Genomic DNA, 18,116 nt, shown 5'->3' with positions numbered 1-18,116 from the left:
TATAATTTGAACAAAAGTATGTAATGTATCCAAGTGGTTCCACAAGTTTGAGGTGCTCATCTTTTTTGTGCCTGATCAAAAATTGCGTCATTTTATACAACGGATCAAAAATCGGCTTTTTAAAAGAAAATACGGCCGATGGCCGATAGAGACAAATGTCCAAATATCGGCCGGCCGATATATCGGTCTACCTCTAGATAGGACCCAACTTGTTCCATCCCGGAGTATCACTTTAACCTGCAAACAGGAGCGCAACTACCTACTTTCTGGGGGGTATGCAGACACACGACAGGCGCCCCCCCCCCCCCCCCATGTGTGTATATGGATTTTGAAATAGGTGAGGTCAATGAGGTCCATTTCGATGGGTTTTTTTTTTGATTCTTATATACATATATACTCTTTTTTAGGCTTCAAGTCACACAAGATGTTTATTTTTTAATTATTATTTATGATGTGAAAGCAGCATTTTTCAAACAAAAATGTATATTTAAAAAAAAAAAAAAAAAAAATTTTACATCAAAGGCTAGCTGGATTCCTGTGTATTCTGTTTTTATCTCTTGGACATGTTTGCCCTGCTCTCTGTAACGTATTTTCTGTGGAATGGGTATATTAAAATTAATATGAGCTGAAAACAAAGCACGCGTCCCGTAACTCGAGGTCCTTGAGTAGGCGGATCATCGTGACGCGTGCCTGGCCAGCTGATGAGCTGCTTAAATAACCTGGCGTTGTTCAGATGATTTGACAGGCCGAAATAGTGCTGAATTATCTAAAAAAATATGTCTTGTGGTCACCTCGGTGCAGGCGGACTGGGATGTGGTCTACAAAGCGTTAATAATAAAAAAAACACTAGTTTTTGAATGGGGTTTGGCCCGCTGCCGAACGTCACAGGGCGCATTTGCGGGTACGTGCATCAGCTGATCAAACAGCTGTTCACAGTAACACACACATTTCTCTGTCTGTCCATCTTTGACTGCCTACAAAAAGAAAACGCTTACGCCTGTCCTGTCCCCCCACACACGCGCGCACGAACGGAGCGGATGGAAGGGGTTGAAGGTGCGGAGGGGCGCTAATCTGTGATATGCTGACGTGCCTCTGTAGAGCTATAGAGATCTCTTTACTTCTTATCTCTCTTATTCTTACTATCTCTATAGCTCTGTGCCTCTGTTTTCGATTGTATCTTTTACAACAGCTTTCAAATACAGAAGATGCAGACTCAAAATAATTTCTCCCGTATCGCTTTGGCGCCCCCCCTAGCTCGGCGCCCCTATGCATCGCATATAGTGCATACCCCCTTTTTGCGCCACTGCCTGCAAACATAGGAAAGGTTGAGTTTGTGAGCTTTAGACCACTTTGGCAACAGAGGCAACGTTTCACTGCATTCATTTAGATGGGAGCCTGCATATGTTCCTACAGCTTTTTGAATAGAATAGAACAGAATGGAAAAGTATAGAATAGAGCTTTATTGTCATTGTAACAAGTACAACAAAATTGAAGTTACAGCAGCAATCAAGAAAACAAAAGGAAGTAGTCAAGGAACTGCAGGTCTGAGGTATTGACAGTCTGATCAGGTGGCTACATTTAGCTTGACACTCATTTTGTGGTGTGACGTTTGTTTCTGTTAAAACAAATGTGTTAATATTTGTATTTGTCGACACATTTTGTACGTTTCTGTTAAGATTTAAAATCTCTTAGTGTGACCTTGGCTTCAGATTTGGATGGACTGTGAGGTTAGACGGGGACGAGCCTGGATAGAAACAGATTAAATTAAGTATAGATTGAAAAACGTTGGATTAAATAAGATGAATTCAGGGTGGGAGGAGTTTGATGAAACTATATATTTTCCCTGTAAATAAATACAAACCTGGAGCTTGTTCAGAATCTGGACAAGGTGTTGGAAGTAACATGGAAAGTTCACACACACACACACACACACACACACTCACACACACATGCAGTCCTTCCGTCTCCCAACAGAGATGGCACAAAACACTCTCCCCCAGCAACCAGCCCTGTGATACAGTTGCTATAGTGATGCTAAGTACTCTCTTCCTCTCCCGGACTCGAGTTTACCTGAGTGTTATAATTAGAGGTGTGTGTGTGTATATGTGTGTGTGTGTGTGGGTCATGAAGGATAGAAGTGAATGGCAGGAGGAACATGAAGTGAATACGCTCACAGAAATCCCCAGGATACCTCCCAGAATAGCCCCAGTGTGTTTATTTATCCATTTTCAAATCACAAATCCTTTAAATAAATATTCAATATTCAATATTTGTCATTTTAAGGAGCAGAAAAACTTCAGTAAATGATTTTATATCCAATAATAGGGTGATGTTTGAGCTGAAGCTAAAAAAAAATCAGCCAGAGGAGACAAAAAGTTTGTTAGTTTTACATCCTGGATTTGAAAAATAAATCACACTAGCTTCGTGCTTTTATTTTGAAAGGTTGTATTCCATCAAGGGAAATTTGGCCGATATGAATCATTCTGTCGCCAAGCTCCAATGTGTGTGTGCTTTAGTGTTAAAGGGCTTGAAGAGTGTGTGGTGTGTGTGTGTGTGTGTGTGTGTGTGTGTGAGGCTAAGGAACACGTACAGGAGTTAATGTCGTCTTTAGCATGTGTGTGTCGGTGATGTAGGTGTGTAAAGTGCCGGGCTGAGGGGCCCCCTTCACTGAGAGAGGGGGGTCTGAAGTGGCGTCCCTCCATTAACACAGACAGAGGTGTGTGTGAGAGATAACTGCCGGCTCTCACACTCCGACACCTCTCACACACACACACACACACAAATCAGAGACTTACATGTCTGCTTTTTCAAACACACTCTCTTTAGGTCCTCGAGCCCCTCAAACACACAAACACACACTCAGTCAGCCCATCACACACACTTCACTTCCACTCTCTCCACTCACATGCCACCATGTTGACTCACTCGCCACGAGATGGGCGGACAAGCGACACACACCTACACACACATCATATTCACCTTGTGTGTGTTTATAAAGGCAGTGGCCTGGCTCTGAGTTGGTGTCAGCTTAACTGCTATCAAGATGACTCCTCGGTGTGTGTGTGTTTGTGTGTGTGTGTGTGATGACTTCATCCTGTGTTTTATCAGTGTTTCTATCCACGGTGTGTGTGCTGTCTTGTTTTACATCCGTACGGTAATATTTGTAATAGCTGCTGCTCAGAATGTCCCCAGTTGCTGTTACCGTAATGTTCACATCATCGTGCACCTCAGATTAAATCAGCATTGATTACTTGTTACTGTAATGTTTGTATCAGCAGCTCCTTTAAATTTTATCAGGTTCAAATTACACAAGAGTGCCAGGAAATATTGAAATTATATCAACATTGATTCGTGTTACCAAAGTGTTTAGACCAGCAGGTTCTCAGCTTTTCATTATCTCATCTCACTTCTCGCCAAATGTGCTGCTTTGTTTACCATAAAGTCTGGATTAGAAGCTCCTCTGCATATTTGATGGACTGCAGTAATAGCAGATTTTTTTCCTTCTTGCAACAAAAATCATTGACTGACTTTATAATTTGACGGTTGTTACTGTTATGCTTCTGTCTAGTTATTACCGTAATGTTTGGATAAGAGGTGTTGTTTTTACAGCATTAAGATTGATTGTTTCTGCCTTCTTCTTGCATTACATAACTAATTATTTTCCTGTGCTTTTACCTCCCCGGTTACAGCTAGTCATACTTTGTATTTTACTTTAAATTTGCATCGACTTCTCTGCAGTTTCTGACGATGATTGCTTTTGCAGCACAAGCAAGTAATGTGCTTTTCAGTGTTTTTTTTAAACGGGATACAAATCCTGTTAGTTTGTGATTTAAACAGCATGAAATTGACTGTTCCAGCTGAACGCTTCAAAGGTCAAAGACTGAGCTTTTTGATAGCAGATTCCTATTTAGTGCTGCTTTTCTGCTGTGTGGTATCAGAAACCTCAGGAGGCTTTTACTGCTGAGTCTGAGACGGGGGGGACTTAAAGGGACATGGAGGCTCTAACAAACGAAGTACAACCGATACATAAACATATGTATTTAATGTTCTATAGGATGAAAGTGGAAATAGTTCACATGAGGTGGAACATGGGAAGGTCGAGAGCTCAGATGTGGATGTATTTTTTTTTAAAAAGAGTGTCGAGTGTTGGTGTTGAAACCTTGTCGGGCAACAGACTGCTGGAGTCACATGATCACCACCATGATGAGCCCCTCCTCATCCATGTTATCTTTGTTGTGATGTAAAAACCTGAAATCTGTTGACTCTTGGTCTGGCTTTGCTGATTATGACAGTTTGTTGCTGTAGTTAAGCACAATCCAGCATTATGTGTTTCATTCTAAGAGTAAATGGATGTTTCATTGTTGTTATGGGGTCCCCCTTGATCTGCTCTGTGCTCATTTGTGCATCGTTGCTCCTGCGTCTGGGAAAAACGAACAAGGAAGTCTTGTTTATCTTATCCAGAGTAACGAGACCAACTTTAAAGACCCAGGTTGCAACAAAATAATAAATTAAAAAAACTTAAAAACAGGAAATTCCCCCAAAATAGTCTTGAAAAAACATGACAGTGGAGACGTACCGAGCACAGACCTGGTGGAATTTGGTCGTAAGACAGACGTGACTAAATAGTGTGTGTAACTTTTAGCCCCAAGGCTAATGGTGGAGTCGAATGCTTTGAACATAAAGCTCAGCTTTACATTAGGTGGAACATGGGAAGGTGCAGCAAGAGGTGTCTCCAACTAGGGGGTGATAGAAAAATCAGCCTTGTTTTCTTGACAAAGGGAAGAAAAAGTTGCATTTAGAAGAACTAAACATGTACTTTTTCCCCACCTCAATATCTTGAAATAAGACTTTTTTGGACTTGTCTGATGAAGGTGGACCAAATTGCATCTAATGAGACATATTTACTTAAAGATAGACATAAACACTTTATAAGATCTCTGTTTCATAGTGCAGCTAACAGTGTGTGGAACTGTGATGTAGGGACAAGTGGGCGGAGTCAAACACTGGACCCAGTCAATAGTGTGAAGACATTGAGCTCTGCCTAGAATGTGCACTGCTTTGAGGAGCTTCTCTAACTTAAAACCATGGAAAGCTTTATTATATACAATGTAAAAAATAAATATGTAAGAAAAAAGTACACAGCAAAACTAAAACCTAAGCAAGTATTAATGCCTTATTTCTAGGAAAAGGGAAAGAAAAAGCACAAACAGTCTCAAAAGACTTTGTGCAAATTTGAAGTGGAGTGAAATGTTTTCTTTCAGGACAAAAGACAAAAAATAATGTCTGTATGGCTCAAACTGAATGAAAAAATCTGCTAACGAGACTTTTTTTTTTTAGTTAAAGCAACTTGATAAACAGGTTTTTCTCATCTCATTGGGATATTTTTCTAAATCAGGGGTCTTTTTTTTCTCTTAAATCCTGAAATAAGACATTTTTCTAGACTTGTGGCTTGTATTAAGTCTATTCTAACAACTTTAACCAGAGATATGATACAAACACTTGCTAAGATTTTAGTTTTTGCAGTGCAGTGTCCAGATATGAATGAATGAATGCTCTATATCGAACATGTGTGCAAATAATGCCAGAGGTAGAGCAGTGAAAAAAAAACGAGAAGAGTCAAAACAACAATAACAGTTTAATGCACCTAGAAATGTCAGAAAAGAATGAGGATGTTGACCATATCATCCATATTGTCCTTTTTTTATATTGTTATCAATAAAATAGTTATGGTAACTCTGTTGTTCGAAGCCATTTTTAGAAATACTATTCAATATATCCCATAATCTTCCAATATAATATAATATAATATAAAATAATATAATATAATATAATATAATATAATATAATATAATATAATATAATATAATATAATATAATATAATTTAATATAATGTAATATAATATAATATAAAATAATATAATATAATATAATATAATATAATATAATATAATATAATATAATATAATATAATATAATAATATAATATAATATGATATAATATAATATAATATAATATAATATAATATAATATAATATAATTTATTTTTTATATATTTTAATTTTAATTTTTTTAATATTTATTTTCTGCTTTTTGGTCTTTTTAAAAAATTATTTCTATTTATACTGTGTGGAATATTGTCTCAAAAGAGTTAAGAATTTTTTTTTATTTTATTTTTTTGTGGATCAATGAAAGTTATAACAGAGATTTAACAGACTAGCAATATGAAACTTGAATATGTTTGGTCACAATATCTAAGGATAGTAAAAATGTAAAAACCTTGATGTTGTTGTTTTTGTATACATTGTTTACGTCTTCTGTTGTTCAGAGTGAATCCTTTGGTTTTGGTGTTAAATCAGAGCTGGTTTCCTCCCCCATGTGTCGCTCCGTCCCTTTCTGTCACACAGCTGTATTCTGTGAGCTTTATGTAAGCAAACATCTCATTTTGTTTGTAATTAATGAATCGCTCCTCACGCTGACTGTTGTTCAGTCAGGTGATAATAAATACAGGCACAAACAGGATGATTCACACACGCTGTTTAAAACCTCCCCAGCTGTGAGCGGCGGCCCAGCGGGGGCGTCGCCAGCCGGGGCGGGTCAGCGCAGTGGGCTAAGGTTGCCGGTTTGAATCCCCAGATAACGTCTGCACAGCGGCAACCTCTGTGAGTCAGCCCTGAAGCTCGTGTGTGAGTCAGAGCTTTGTTCGACCAGAGGTTTGTTCAAGCTGCGCTGTTCGTGATTCTGTTAATGTCAAACTCTTCCTCAGGCACCACAACTCCTCCACGTCGCTCGGAGGCTCCAGGTTTCTGCTCCAACACTTTGTAAAACATCTCTGTGAGCGAAAAGTTAACATCCACAGAAAAGACTGTCCTCTCAGGGACTTCCTGGTTAAATTACAGTTAAATGGAATAAAAAGACGTCTCTTTTTGCGCTGCTCTGGAGACACTTGGAGCTCTCCCTCCTTCAGGAATTCAACTCTTTTGTGTGAATTTATGTGTTTGATTTTCTCTAGTATGGGGCGCAGATTGTAAACACACACACTGCAAATAACAACAACATTTAGCTCTAAAACTTCACGTTTTCTGCAGATTTACAGAAATATTTGTTAAGTATATTTGTTAAATAGGGCTGCACGGTGGCGCAGTGGTTAGCGCTACAGCCTCACAGCAAGAAGGACAGCGGTTTGATTCCCAGCTTGGCCGGCGGGCCTCCCTGTGTGGAGTTTGCATGTTCTCCCTGTGCACGTGTGGGTTCTCTCTGGGTTCTCCGGCTTCCTCCCACAGTCCAAAAACATGCTCATCAGGTTATGTGGTCACTCTAAGTTGTCCGTAGGTGTGAGTGTGTGAGTAAATAGTTGTCTATCTCTGTGTCAGCCCTGTGATTGGCTGGCGACCAGTCCAGGGTGTACCCTGCCTCTCGCCCAATGACAGCTGGGATGAACTCCAGCCACCCACGACCCTGAACAGGATAAGCGGTTCAGAAAATGAATGAATGAACAATTGTCAAATATTTTATTTAAATGTTTAATGTTATATCTAAATGTTGGATATATTTTATAAATGTGAAAATAAATGTCCTTATTCTGAATATTTACCAAGGTTTCTAAACATTTAGCTTCATTCAAAATATTTTGCTAAGACAAAATATTTATCAAAGATTTATAAATCTTAAGCAAACGTATCTAAATCTTGAGCAAAGATTTTTTAATATCTAGTCAAGATTTATAGATAAGATATTTTCTCAGATTTCTAAATATTTTCTAAGATTTCTAAATATGAGGTCAATATTTCTAAATCTTGAGGTACGATTTCTAAATATTTAGCTAACATGCAAAGTCACACTCCCGCCAGTACCAAGACAAAGGTTGGAGGAAGTGATGCAGCCAAGCAGGATTTAGAGAAAGTCAAACACAGTCTGCTAAATCAGCCGTTAGAAAACAAACCTGCCAAGTGCTGTGATGGCATTGTTGAAGATCCTGTGGCTGACGACGAAGAAGTAGAGATCGACATTCTCAAAATCACTTCCTCTGGCTTTTATTTTGGTACTACCAAGTGGGCGGGAGCATGAATTAGCGTGTTAGCTAAATATTTAGAAATTGAGATTTTGAAATCCTGACTTCATATTTAGAAGTCTTTGCTCAATATTTAGAAATGTTTGCTTAAGATTCAGAAATCTTGACTAAATATTTGGTAATCTTCGCAAATATCTTGAAATGTTAGAAAACATCTTGAATCTTTCCAAATATTTAGAAATTTTTGCTCAAGATTTTGAAATGTTTGCTTAAGATAAAGAAATCTGGACTAAATATTTATAAACCTTGGTAAATATTTAGTTGTTTTTCTTAAGATTTATAGATCAAACTTTTGTTTTGGTACTTCCGGCGGGTAGGAGTGTGAATTTGCGTGTTAACTAAATATTGAGAAATTTTACCTCAAGATTTAGAAATCATAGCTACATATTTAGACATTGTACCTCGAAATTAAGAAATCCTGAATTCATATTTGGAAATCTTTGCTCTAGACTTAGAAATGTTTGCTTAAGATTCAGAAATCTTGACCAAATATTTCGAAATCTTAGCAAATATCTTGAAATATGAGAAAATATCTTTAATCTTTTCAAATATTTGGAAATCTTTGCTCAAGATTTAGAAATGTTTGCTTAAGATTTAGAAATTGTGGTTAAATATTTAGAAAGCTTGGTGAATATTTAGAAGTTTTCCTTAAGATTTATAAATGGAACTTTTATTTTGGTACTTCGGGCAGGCGGGAGTGTGAATTTGCATGTTAACTAAATATTTAGAAATTGTACCTTAAGATTTAGAAATCCTGACTTCATATTTAGAAATCTTTGCTCAAGTATTAGAACTCTTCACTTAAGCTTTAGAAATTTTAACTTAATATGTAGAAATATTTGCTTAAGATTTGTAAATCTTTAATAAATATTTAGTCTTAGCTAAATATTTAGAATGAAAACTAGATGTCTAGAAATGTAGCTAAATATTTATAATCAGGACACTAACTTAAAACATTTATAAATAACATTCAACATTAAGATAAAACTTTCAACATTTATTTGATAAACATATTTTAAAAATGTTTCTCTAAATCTGCAGAAAAAGTGATGTTTTAGGGCTAAATGTGGAGAAATGTTGTTTTTCGTAGTGTGTATAACTTTACAATCGGTGCCCCAAACTCTAGAAACCTTCAACGTAGAAGTTTCTCCGTGCTGAATGTTTTAGCGATTTTCTGGAACATTTAATTTACTGTAAACGAGGAGTTACTGTGCGTGTGTGCAGCTGTAAACTATCCACTGACCACCTCGGAGCTGCAGATCAGTTGCGACCATGTGGGCGGCGATGGATTTGATAGGATATAAATGTGGAATATCAATTATGACCAACTCTGTCCCTGCGTTGCATGTTCCGTCTCCGCGGTGACACGAGTGGGCGGGTCCCGGTCACACAGCGGTAACCGGCCCGTAAACAGAGGAGAGGAAACAGAGCTGGTGTTTGTGTCAGGAGCGAGGGAGTGGATGAAATGTATGATTGAAATATCTCAGCTTTCGAAGTGTTCCTACACCCACTTCCTGCTCAGACCTGTGGTGTTAGATTCCCGAATCACAGATGTAAGAAAAACAGTAGTTATACTTACATAAAACCTCTGAATACCTAATGAGTCCGTCTGTGTCTCCAAAATCTGCTTCCAGTCTCTACACACATAACAGATCCACAGATGTTGAGTGTGTGACGAGCTGTTTGTGTGTTTCTGATGCAGGAAGTGTCCGGATGGATTCGACTGTTTGAAGGCAGGAAGGAACCCAAACTACGGCTACACCAGCTTCGACACCTTCGGCTGGGCCTTCCTGTCCCTGTTTCGGCTCATGACACAAGACTACTGGGAAAACCTCTACCACCAGGTACGGTTTCATCACCCAGGTCTGTAACGCTTTGGAGGTGGAGACCAGAATAGTAGTAGTAGTAGGAGTAGAATGGGTGCTCACCAGGGATGGAACAGTTCACAAAAACCACGGTTCAGTTTGGTGTACAATGTTATTGTTTTCCAGATTACCATAAACCCCAATAATTCACTATTAACAGATTATTTTTAATCAGTTCTGTCATGTATAGTCATGAAAAACCTGAAAGAACGAGTCTGTTTCCCATTTAAAACATAATTGAAGCTGAGTGAAACATCGCTAGTTTCAACATGCCAACTCCTCAGTAAGGAAAGTCACTATTGTCTGTTCCAGAAGTCACTGAAAGCCACCAAATGATGCTGCTGTCATATTGGCATAATAATCCATCTGCATGTAATTGTCATAGACTCTGTAGGAGAGAGAAATAACAAGGAGAGACAGAAAGCAGGTAAAACACAACATCATAAATTAGTTCAGAACTACAAATTAACTTTCTTTGGTCGATTCTTTCGTTTTTTTTAATGTAAAAATATCAACCCTCCTCCTTTATCTGGGCTGGGCTCTTAAATAACCATAATGAGACACACACTTGTGTGATTTCATCTGCTGAGAGTGAGGACTGTCTCTGTATTTGGGATAGGGGAGGGAATCACACACGCTGAACTCCACAAAAGTTGCAAGCATTGTTGCTAGGGATGGGTACCAACCAAAATCTGTCAAAAGTACCGAGCACCGATTCACTAAATATAATATATTAAAGAACAAATTTGTTAAATTGAAAAAAACAACAACATTGTATTATTAAACAAATTGATATTTTGTACCACATAAACACAAAAAAGTACTGAAAATTGGTATCATTGAGTACTAGCATAGATTGCCAGGTACCGTGAATTGGTACCATATTGTTTCAAATGTGAAAGGGATCCATCTCAAGTTGTCGCCTTTAAAAATTTGTCAAAGGGGTCTGAAAAGTCATTAAATTTGGCAACAAAGCCTCTAAGTTGGCAACACTAGGTTGCAGTTTTATCCTCTGCTTTCTTTCCGCCGTCATCAGAGCTCACACTTAATATAGTAGTGCTCACTGACAGCACACAGCAATGTAATGCCACAGGCACACCCTTGGTACACTCCGGTAGCTTCCATTTGTACTCGGACGTCAGAATTTCTGAGTTCTGAGTGGGAACGCCCCTCGAGGCTGAAATTTTCGACACAACAATTCAAATTCAATACAATAAAAATACAATACAATAAAATGGCAAGAATATGTCACTGGTGTACCGTACCATTCCATTCCTAGTGCTTTCGTCATTGAGGAAACTGTGCATTTTGTTTGTATTTCTGCAGACGCTGCGATCGGCCGGTAAGACCTACATGGTGTTCTTCGTGGTGGTGATCTTCCTGGGCTCCTTCTACCTGGTTAACCTGATCCTGGCTGTGGTAGCCATGGCGTACGAAGAGCAAAACCAGGCGACCATCGCTGAGGCGTGTCAGAAGGAGCGGGAGTTTCAGGTGGCCATGGAGAGGCTGAAGAGGGAGCAGCAGGTACAAGGACTTAGCAAGGCCTGAACTCATTCAACGCTGAGGTTGAACCATAGACTGTAAAAACAAAAAGGACGTCATCTTGCTCTGCTTCAAGAAAGGTCACCACAAAAACTGCTCCCCCTGGTGGCTGGCTGCAGTATAGGTCAAAAAATCTATCTCCCCAGTCATTCCAGATGGGCTGTGCTTAAACTTAAAAAAAAAAAAAACACACCTCGTAGAAATGTTTCTCACTTCTGATTGTTGTGATTTGAGGATATCATTTGGCTGTCTTGTGTTCAAGTCCTGTTTTTTCGTAGAGGTCTCGTTTTCATTTGATTGGAGGTTAAAAACGAGGCTTTACATTGCGTTTAACGATGATTGACAGTTGTTGTACTTGTATTTTTTTTCAGGGATTGTGAATGAGAGCTGTTGTGTCACAGTGAAATCAGAAAAAAAGGAAACAAACAAAAGCTGTAAAAAAATAAGGGAAAGGAAATGTGACCGACAAGTGTTGCTAATAACTACCTGTTGTAAATTGCGTCTCATCCACTAGGCGGCGACTCAAAAAGCTCTGGACTCAGACTCGATGTTGTCACCAGAACTCTCTCCATTCGCTCTCCCATTGGACATCCTGGAGGAGAGGAGGCGGAGCCAAGCGTTGATGGGCGTGGCTGAATTGGAGGTCAACCTATCAGAGGAGAAGCTGCTGCAGGTGGACATGACGGACGGGGGGAAGGTAGAGAATCAGAAATCTAGATGTTAAAATATAACAAGGGAATATTTCTACGTTAAAACCTGATGTTTTCCACGTCCTCCTCCAGCCTCTCCACCCGCTCCTCGGGCGCTCCTTCTCCACCAGGACTCGGCGGAGCAGTCAGGTCTCCTCCATCTTCAACTTCCGTCTGAGGAGCCGGGGGTCGGAGGGAGAGATGGCGGACGACGAGTACAGCGTGCCGGGTGACGTGGTGGAGGGTGTCGGGGGTCGGACGTACAGCGGAGGGACTTTCAGCGGCATCCTGCCTCACCCGTGGCCAAAACGACGACCGAGCACCTTCAGCACCGCCAGCCGGGGCTCCCAGGTGATGAAAACTAATTACACTCAGTTTAATGAGAAGTGATGAAATATTTGAGACTAATGAAAAAAAATTACAACACGATTAATAAAAGTGTTCGAATTAATTAAAAGAAGTTCAAATTAATTTTATTTCTTGTCTCCAGGTTTTTTATCCGACTCTGAACGTTAACGGGAAGCTGTTTGTTGCCATGGACCAGAACGGGGTTTCCCCACCACCTCTACAGGGGCAGCTGCCTGCCTGCACTATGGAGAAGGTCAAGGAGGAGAGTGTGAGTACCCCGTGTGTGTGTGTGTGTGTGTGTGTGTGTGTCACAATGGAAACAATGGTGGAGTCTGCAGCCGTCCAACTCTCAGACATGTGAATTATGAATCAGCGCTTTGCATAACTCCTCTCTGATATCATGGGCTAAAGACACACACCGACACACACACAAATCAACCGTATCAGATAACAAAGCATTGTGGTATTCCCCATATCTGCACTGACACACACACACACACATAGTGTTACTGTGATGGCATCAGGGATTAAATCCACTCATACCAGCTCAGTCAGACGTTGCTGATGTGTTCTTCCTACACGCACACACTCACTAACAGCACACACACACAGTGAATTATATCCTCACACAAACCATGAGGGATTAATTTTTCATATTAAAGTTGCAGATTTTAAAATGTCTCCGTCCTTGTCTCCTGCTCTCATGGAAAATTACTCTGATTGTGCCGTTAGTAGCATGACTCACATTGTGACATCTTTGTAGCACGATACAATTAAAGACAGACGTCGACCCTTGTTTCAGTCTTCAACCAGTTTAGGTTCCTGGTATGGAGAGGAAATAAACTTAACTGCAATACACCACCAGACCAGTAGAGGGTGGTAAGACAGAAGTTGATGGCTGTTGAGCAAACGTGACACCAGAAGCTGCGATTCTACCAGTGGGTCCAGGGACTTTTAGTTTCTGTTAGGGATGTTGAAATCGACGCGATAATAATGGATTAATTAAAATTTCTCATAATGCCACGCTGCAAAAAACTGAAGTTGGCCGAGTGTTTTTGTCTTATTTCAATGTCTTTTTAGACTTAATATGAGCCATATTCACTTGACCAGTCCAGAAAAATGTCTTATTTCAATTATTAAAAGACAAAAATGAGGTCTGAATTGCATAAAACAAGTTAAAAAAGTCTGCTAGTGGGTTAAGAGAAATGTGCTGAAATGTCTGATCACGAGTAACTTTTTTTGTATTCCACTGGCAGATTTTTTTACTGGTTACAAGCAATTCAGACCTAATTTTTGTCTTTCAATAACTTGAAATAAGACATTTTTCTGGACTGGTCAAGTGATTGTAGCTCATATTCAGTCTAAAAAGACGCATGTGTTCTGTCCAGTGGCGATTCCTCTAAGACTGCAAGGGAAGCTCAGCTTCCCTTAAAATGTCCCAAAAAAAGTGTTGGTATGTTCTGCTGTGTGTACATTTCATTGATAAAATCTGAGCTAGAATTCCTTCATCTTTTGTTCAGGATCAGCTCCTATCACAGGTAACTGGCTCCACCTCCTTCTCATTCATCCCCGCAGCGTCTCAGCGCTTTAACACAGTCGGACGCTGAGCGTCTTCTGACTTCTGTGGGGAAGCGTAGAGTGGGTTGTTCCACTGTGGAAACTGGACGGTCATTGGATAAACGCTGGGCTTTGTCCCGCCCATCGGACGCTCAGCGTCTCTGGGGGTCTATGAGGCAGTGGGCTGGCCTGGACGCTGGGCTTCTGTACGATGACTGGATGATCTGTCTAAGGCTGAACCCCTTTTTGAACCTGGCAATCGGTATTGGTACTCAAAGGTACCAATTTTCAGTACTTTTTTGTGTTTATGCGGTAAAAAATATTAATTTTTTTTAATAGTGAATTTTTTTTTTCAATTCAACACCTTTATAGTTCACTATAATCTGTAATGCTGTGTTCATGTCCATCATGGAAAATCACCTACTGTTCCACTTCCTCACAGGTACCTAAACATGGTACCTTTTTTTTTTTTACCTTTGGTTTCACGTGAATTGGTACCTTGTACTTTTGATAGAACTCGATTGATACCTATAAAAGTACCTAATTCAGTACCCATTCGGACTTATCTGATGAGTAGATTTAAACACGTATATCATACTAAACCAGGATGATTCTTGAGGGCTTCTTCTCGGTTACAACGGCTGCTGTAAACTGGATCTCCACTGACACATTCAGCTGAAGGTCTCCAGTTTACAGGGTCAGTCTTTAAACTGGAACACCGGGAGCTGACAGAGGCATAATTCACACGATCCTGCTCAAAGAAGACCATTGATTAGGAGGTACTAAACCCAGACCATCACAGCTTAAAGTGGACAGAGGGGGCCACGAAACCCTCAGTGAATCAGACCCTCAGACTCCCTCCCTCTTCTTCTCTCTTCATTTTTTCATAATTAGTCAGAATTTTGCACCAAAGATGTTAACATCCAGTAAATTCAGCTGTGTCCCTGGACACACACACACACACACACACACACACACACACACACACACACACACACACTCACACTCACGTCCTGTGTTATGTCCTTTTAGAAACAAGCAGCAGATATGATAATCAGATCACACTCATACTGCATGACTCAGTGACTAAACCCAGTGAAAACCTCTGTGTGTGTGTGTGTGTGTGTGTGTGTGTGTGTGTGTGTGTGTGTGTGTGTGTGTGTGTGTGTGTGTGTGTGTGTGTGTGTGTGTGTTCACTTTCTCTCGGGGGTTTTTGTGTTTCACAGTTTAACACTCACACAGGATCACACACTCTTGTTGCAGCTCGGAGGGCCGGATGTTCACTAAAATCTGACCCTGACAGGAGGCTTTGTTCTTTTGGTTCGTATGAGGTGTTCGCAGCCTCACCTGTGCACACACACACACATCCCGAGACAAAGATTCAGACCTGACTCACTGAAGGATCATGGGACTTTGGCACCCACTAAACATGGCTTGAAAATGAGCATGAATTCCTTTACATGCTTGTATTCATCCACACATGTCCGTCCGTACTCTCAACCTGCTGACACAGCAAATTTTTCAGCTCTGAGTATCGTCCCCTAATCTGATCACTGCTATGATTATCGATCAGGATCCCATTAAAGGCAGGTAAAAGGTCTTCTGTGGAGTCAGACAGACAAAGCTGGAGTCAAAGTGGAGCACAGAATGGATTTAAACATCCTCTCATATCAAAATAAAACCTAAAATAAGTGACATTGAAAAAACCCTGCGAGGATCGTTCAGGACTTTTGTTTCAGACACACAGTTCTGCTCTCACAGATACATTTTCTCCACATTTACAGAAGAACTTTGAGAGAAGCTGGAGCTGAAAGGCAGACAGTTTCACGTCACGAGGGATTTCATTTATTTTCATACTTGTTTGCAGTCGTCTTTTTTTCCCATCAGGCACCAGGTTAGAGTACTGTGAGGACAAACACAGCAGCTTCATGCCTGGAGGTATTCAGGGACCTCCACTGGCTGACAAGCTGCCCTGTTAGCTACACTTATATAAGACAAAAGAAGAAGAAGAAGAAGATAGAGTGAAAAGTAGAGGAGAAAGATACTTTGATAAAACTGTCACCGAATTTAAAGTTTGACCCTTGAAGTATGATTTTCTTCTGAAGTGGCAGATTACTTGTGCATACTTTCTCTGCTACATGAAGAAAATTTGAGCTTATTTGTTCACCTTTTGATTTGAGGTGAAGCTTCAGAAGAGCACACACATCGTTATCAACAATCTTGACAGTCACCAAAGGTTTCAACCCTAGTGTGACTCTTCCTAGCTTACAGTCGACCTAGCAAAAGCCTTGACCTCTGTGTTTAAGTGTTTAACAGTCAAGTTAGCCACGCCCCTAGTTCGCAAACCGTAGCTTTTCACTCTCAAAAGCAAACATGCTATAATATGTTTTTCTTCCTATGCCAAATGTAAGAAAAAATAGGCTAACTTTGCCATACTTTGTCCCGAGGCTCGAGACATCCTCTGGTGGACATTACAGGAACTGCAGGTTTTTGCGACTCCTGCTTTAGCTTCATTTTTTGACATCTAAGATCGTATTTATTTATTTATTTAATTTCAAGTTAGTTTTTCTGGATCTTTTTATGCCTTAATCCAGAGCTGTCCGATAGGCTCTATGCACGGATCGCTTCCGCATTGGCGTGCGGTGGCATGGGCATTTCCAGTTACCGAAAGAAGCAGTAGAAAGTGACAGTAGATGGTGTTCTGATGACAGAGATTAAATAAATACGGTGTTTGCTGGAGTTGCCTAAAGTTTCTGTTAATGATATACAGAGAATCCTGCAGGTATTAAGTGCAAAACCATGTAGCAAGTCGTATAAAGGCTTTAAAATGCACGTCTTTTTATTTGTTTGGAGCTTTGCAGGTAATTTGCTAACAGTAGTTAGCCTGAACTAGAAGATTTACTTTTGTGTTTTAAGTGGAGAGCTTCGGGTCAGTCATACTTTAAAGTAAGTTTAATTATGTGTTTCTACCTCTCACTTCATATGTTTGTACTTTTATAAAAGCATAATGCAGAAAAAAAGCTACAAGAGATCTCCCTGAGAGCCCACTGATACAGAACTCTCTGACAAGATATATGCTAGTAGGTAGCATGTACCGATAAAACTTGTTTTTTCCAGCAAAATATCAACTTTCATCGCTAAACACACAAACAAGTGTAATAGTCTTGGACAAGAAAGTCATTTTTAATCCATGCAACATGTTACATTGCTCTTAAAGTGATACTCCGGGATGGAACAAGTTGGGTCCTATCACAAGGTTTAGGGCAGAAATTACCCCTACAGCAGTGTTTTTGTGCAGCAGAAGCCCAGAGCGCTCGCACCAAACACCCCCCCCCTGCTCCTCTGCCGGTTTCCTCTGCACTCAGACGGGGCCATATTTTACCTGACCAAAAACACAAATAAACAGACTCCCACTGAAAAAATCTGATATCAGTCTGCATTCACGCTTTATTTAGAGAATTTTCAGCGCGTTACTTTCACACAAAAACACCGCTAAATAAGGCTCTAGTTCTCATCGCGTCTCTTCGTCCTGGCAGACTACCTGGGTCTGTTTATATCTTGCACGCCGCGGGCGGACTGATACACTAAGCGGCGAGCGCCTTGTAGCCAGCTGTGGCGACACGACACATGCATTAGACCAATCTAAAGCACGCCAGTTGACATTGGAATTCTCACTGACCATAGTATAAAGTGTTTTATTCTGAAAACCAATTGGCTGTTTTAAAGTTGTTTTCATACCCAACTTCCTGTCACATTCAGTCCACTCTGTGCAAATTTATGCCCGGTGCATCAGCATCCAGTAAATATAGAAGTCTTGAACATTTGTAGCAGACAGTCAGAGCCATAAAAGGAGCTGGAAGTTGAAGTTAACACATTGAATAGAATTGAAACCTATGACTAGACGAACTGGACCCAGATTTGGTGGAATCCAGCTGTAATTTTGTGACTCTCTCTGACTGGCTCTTTACAACAAACTAATACCTAAATTCAGGGGAAATGGGACCTACTTTGACCCACTCTGGGTGTATTGTCCGTAAAAATAACC

General features: G+C 40.1%; 1 protein-coding gene across 1 annotated transcript in view; it reads left to right on the top strand.

The window, feature by feature from the left end:
- The window catches only part of LOC141807704 (sodium channel protein type 5 subunit alpha-like), a 244,433-nt gene that overhangs the window by 134,301 nt on the left and 92,016 nt on the right, over nucleotides 1–18,116 (top strand). The window contains exons 10-14 of the mRNA XM_074693871.1: nucleotides 9,773–9,914; nucleotides 11,262–11,459; nucleotides 11,992–12,174; nucleotides 12,260–12,517; nucleotides 12,657–12,782. Coding sequence (XP_074549972.1) covers nucleotides 9,773–9,914; nucleotides 11,262–11,459; nucleotides 11,992–12,174; nucleotides 12,260–12,517; nucleotides 12,657–12,782 — 907 coding nt within the window. The remainder of the gene's footprint in view (nucleotides 1–9,772; nucleotides 9,915–11,261; nucleotides 11,460–11,991; nucleotides 12,175–12,259; nucleotides 12,518–12,656; nucleotides 12,783–18,116) is intronic.

This window comes from Halichoeres trimaculatus, unplaced genomic scaffold, assembly GCF_033239565.1.
Source record: "Halichoeres trimaculatus isolate MK-OKI-2021-1 unplaced genomic scaffold, fHalTri1.1 fHalTri1_scaffold_18, whole genome shotgun sequence".
Taxonomy (NCBI): Eukaryota; Metazoa; Chordata; class Actinopteri; order Labriformes; family Labridae; genus Halichoeres; species Halichoeres trimaculatus.
The sequence above is the reverse complement of the archived record's forward strand: the minus strand, read 5'-3'. Positions and strand labels throughout refer to the sequence as shown.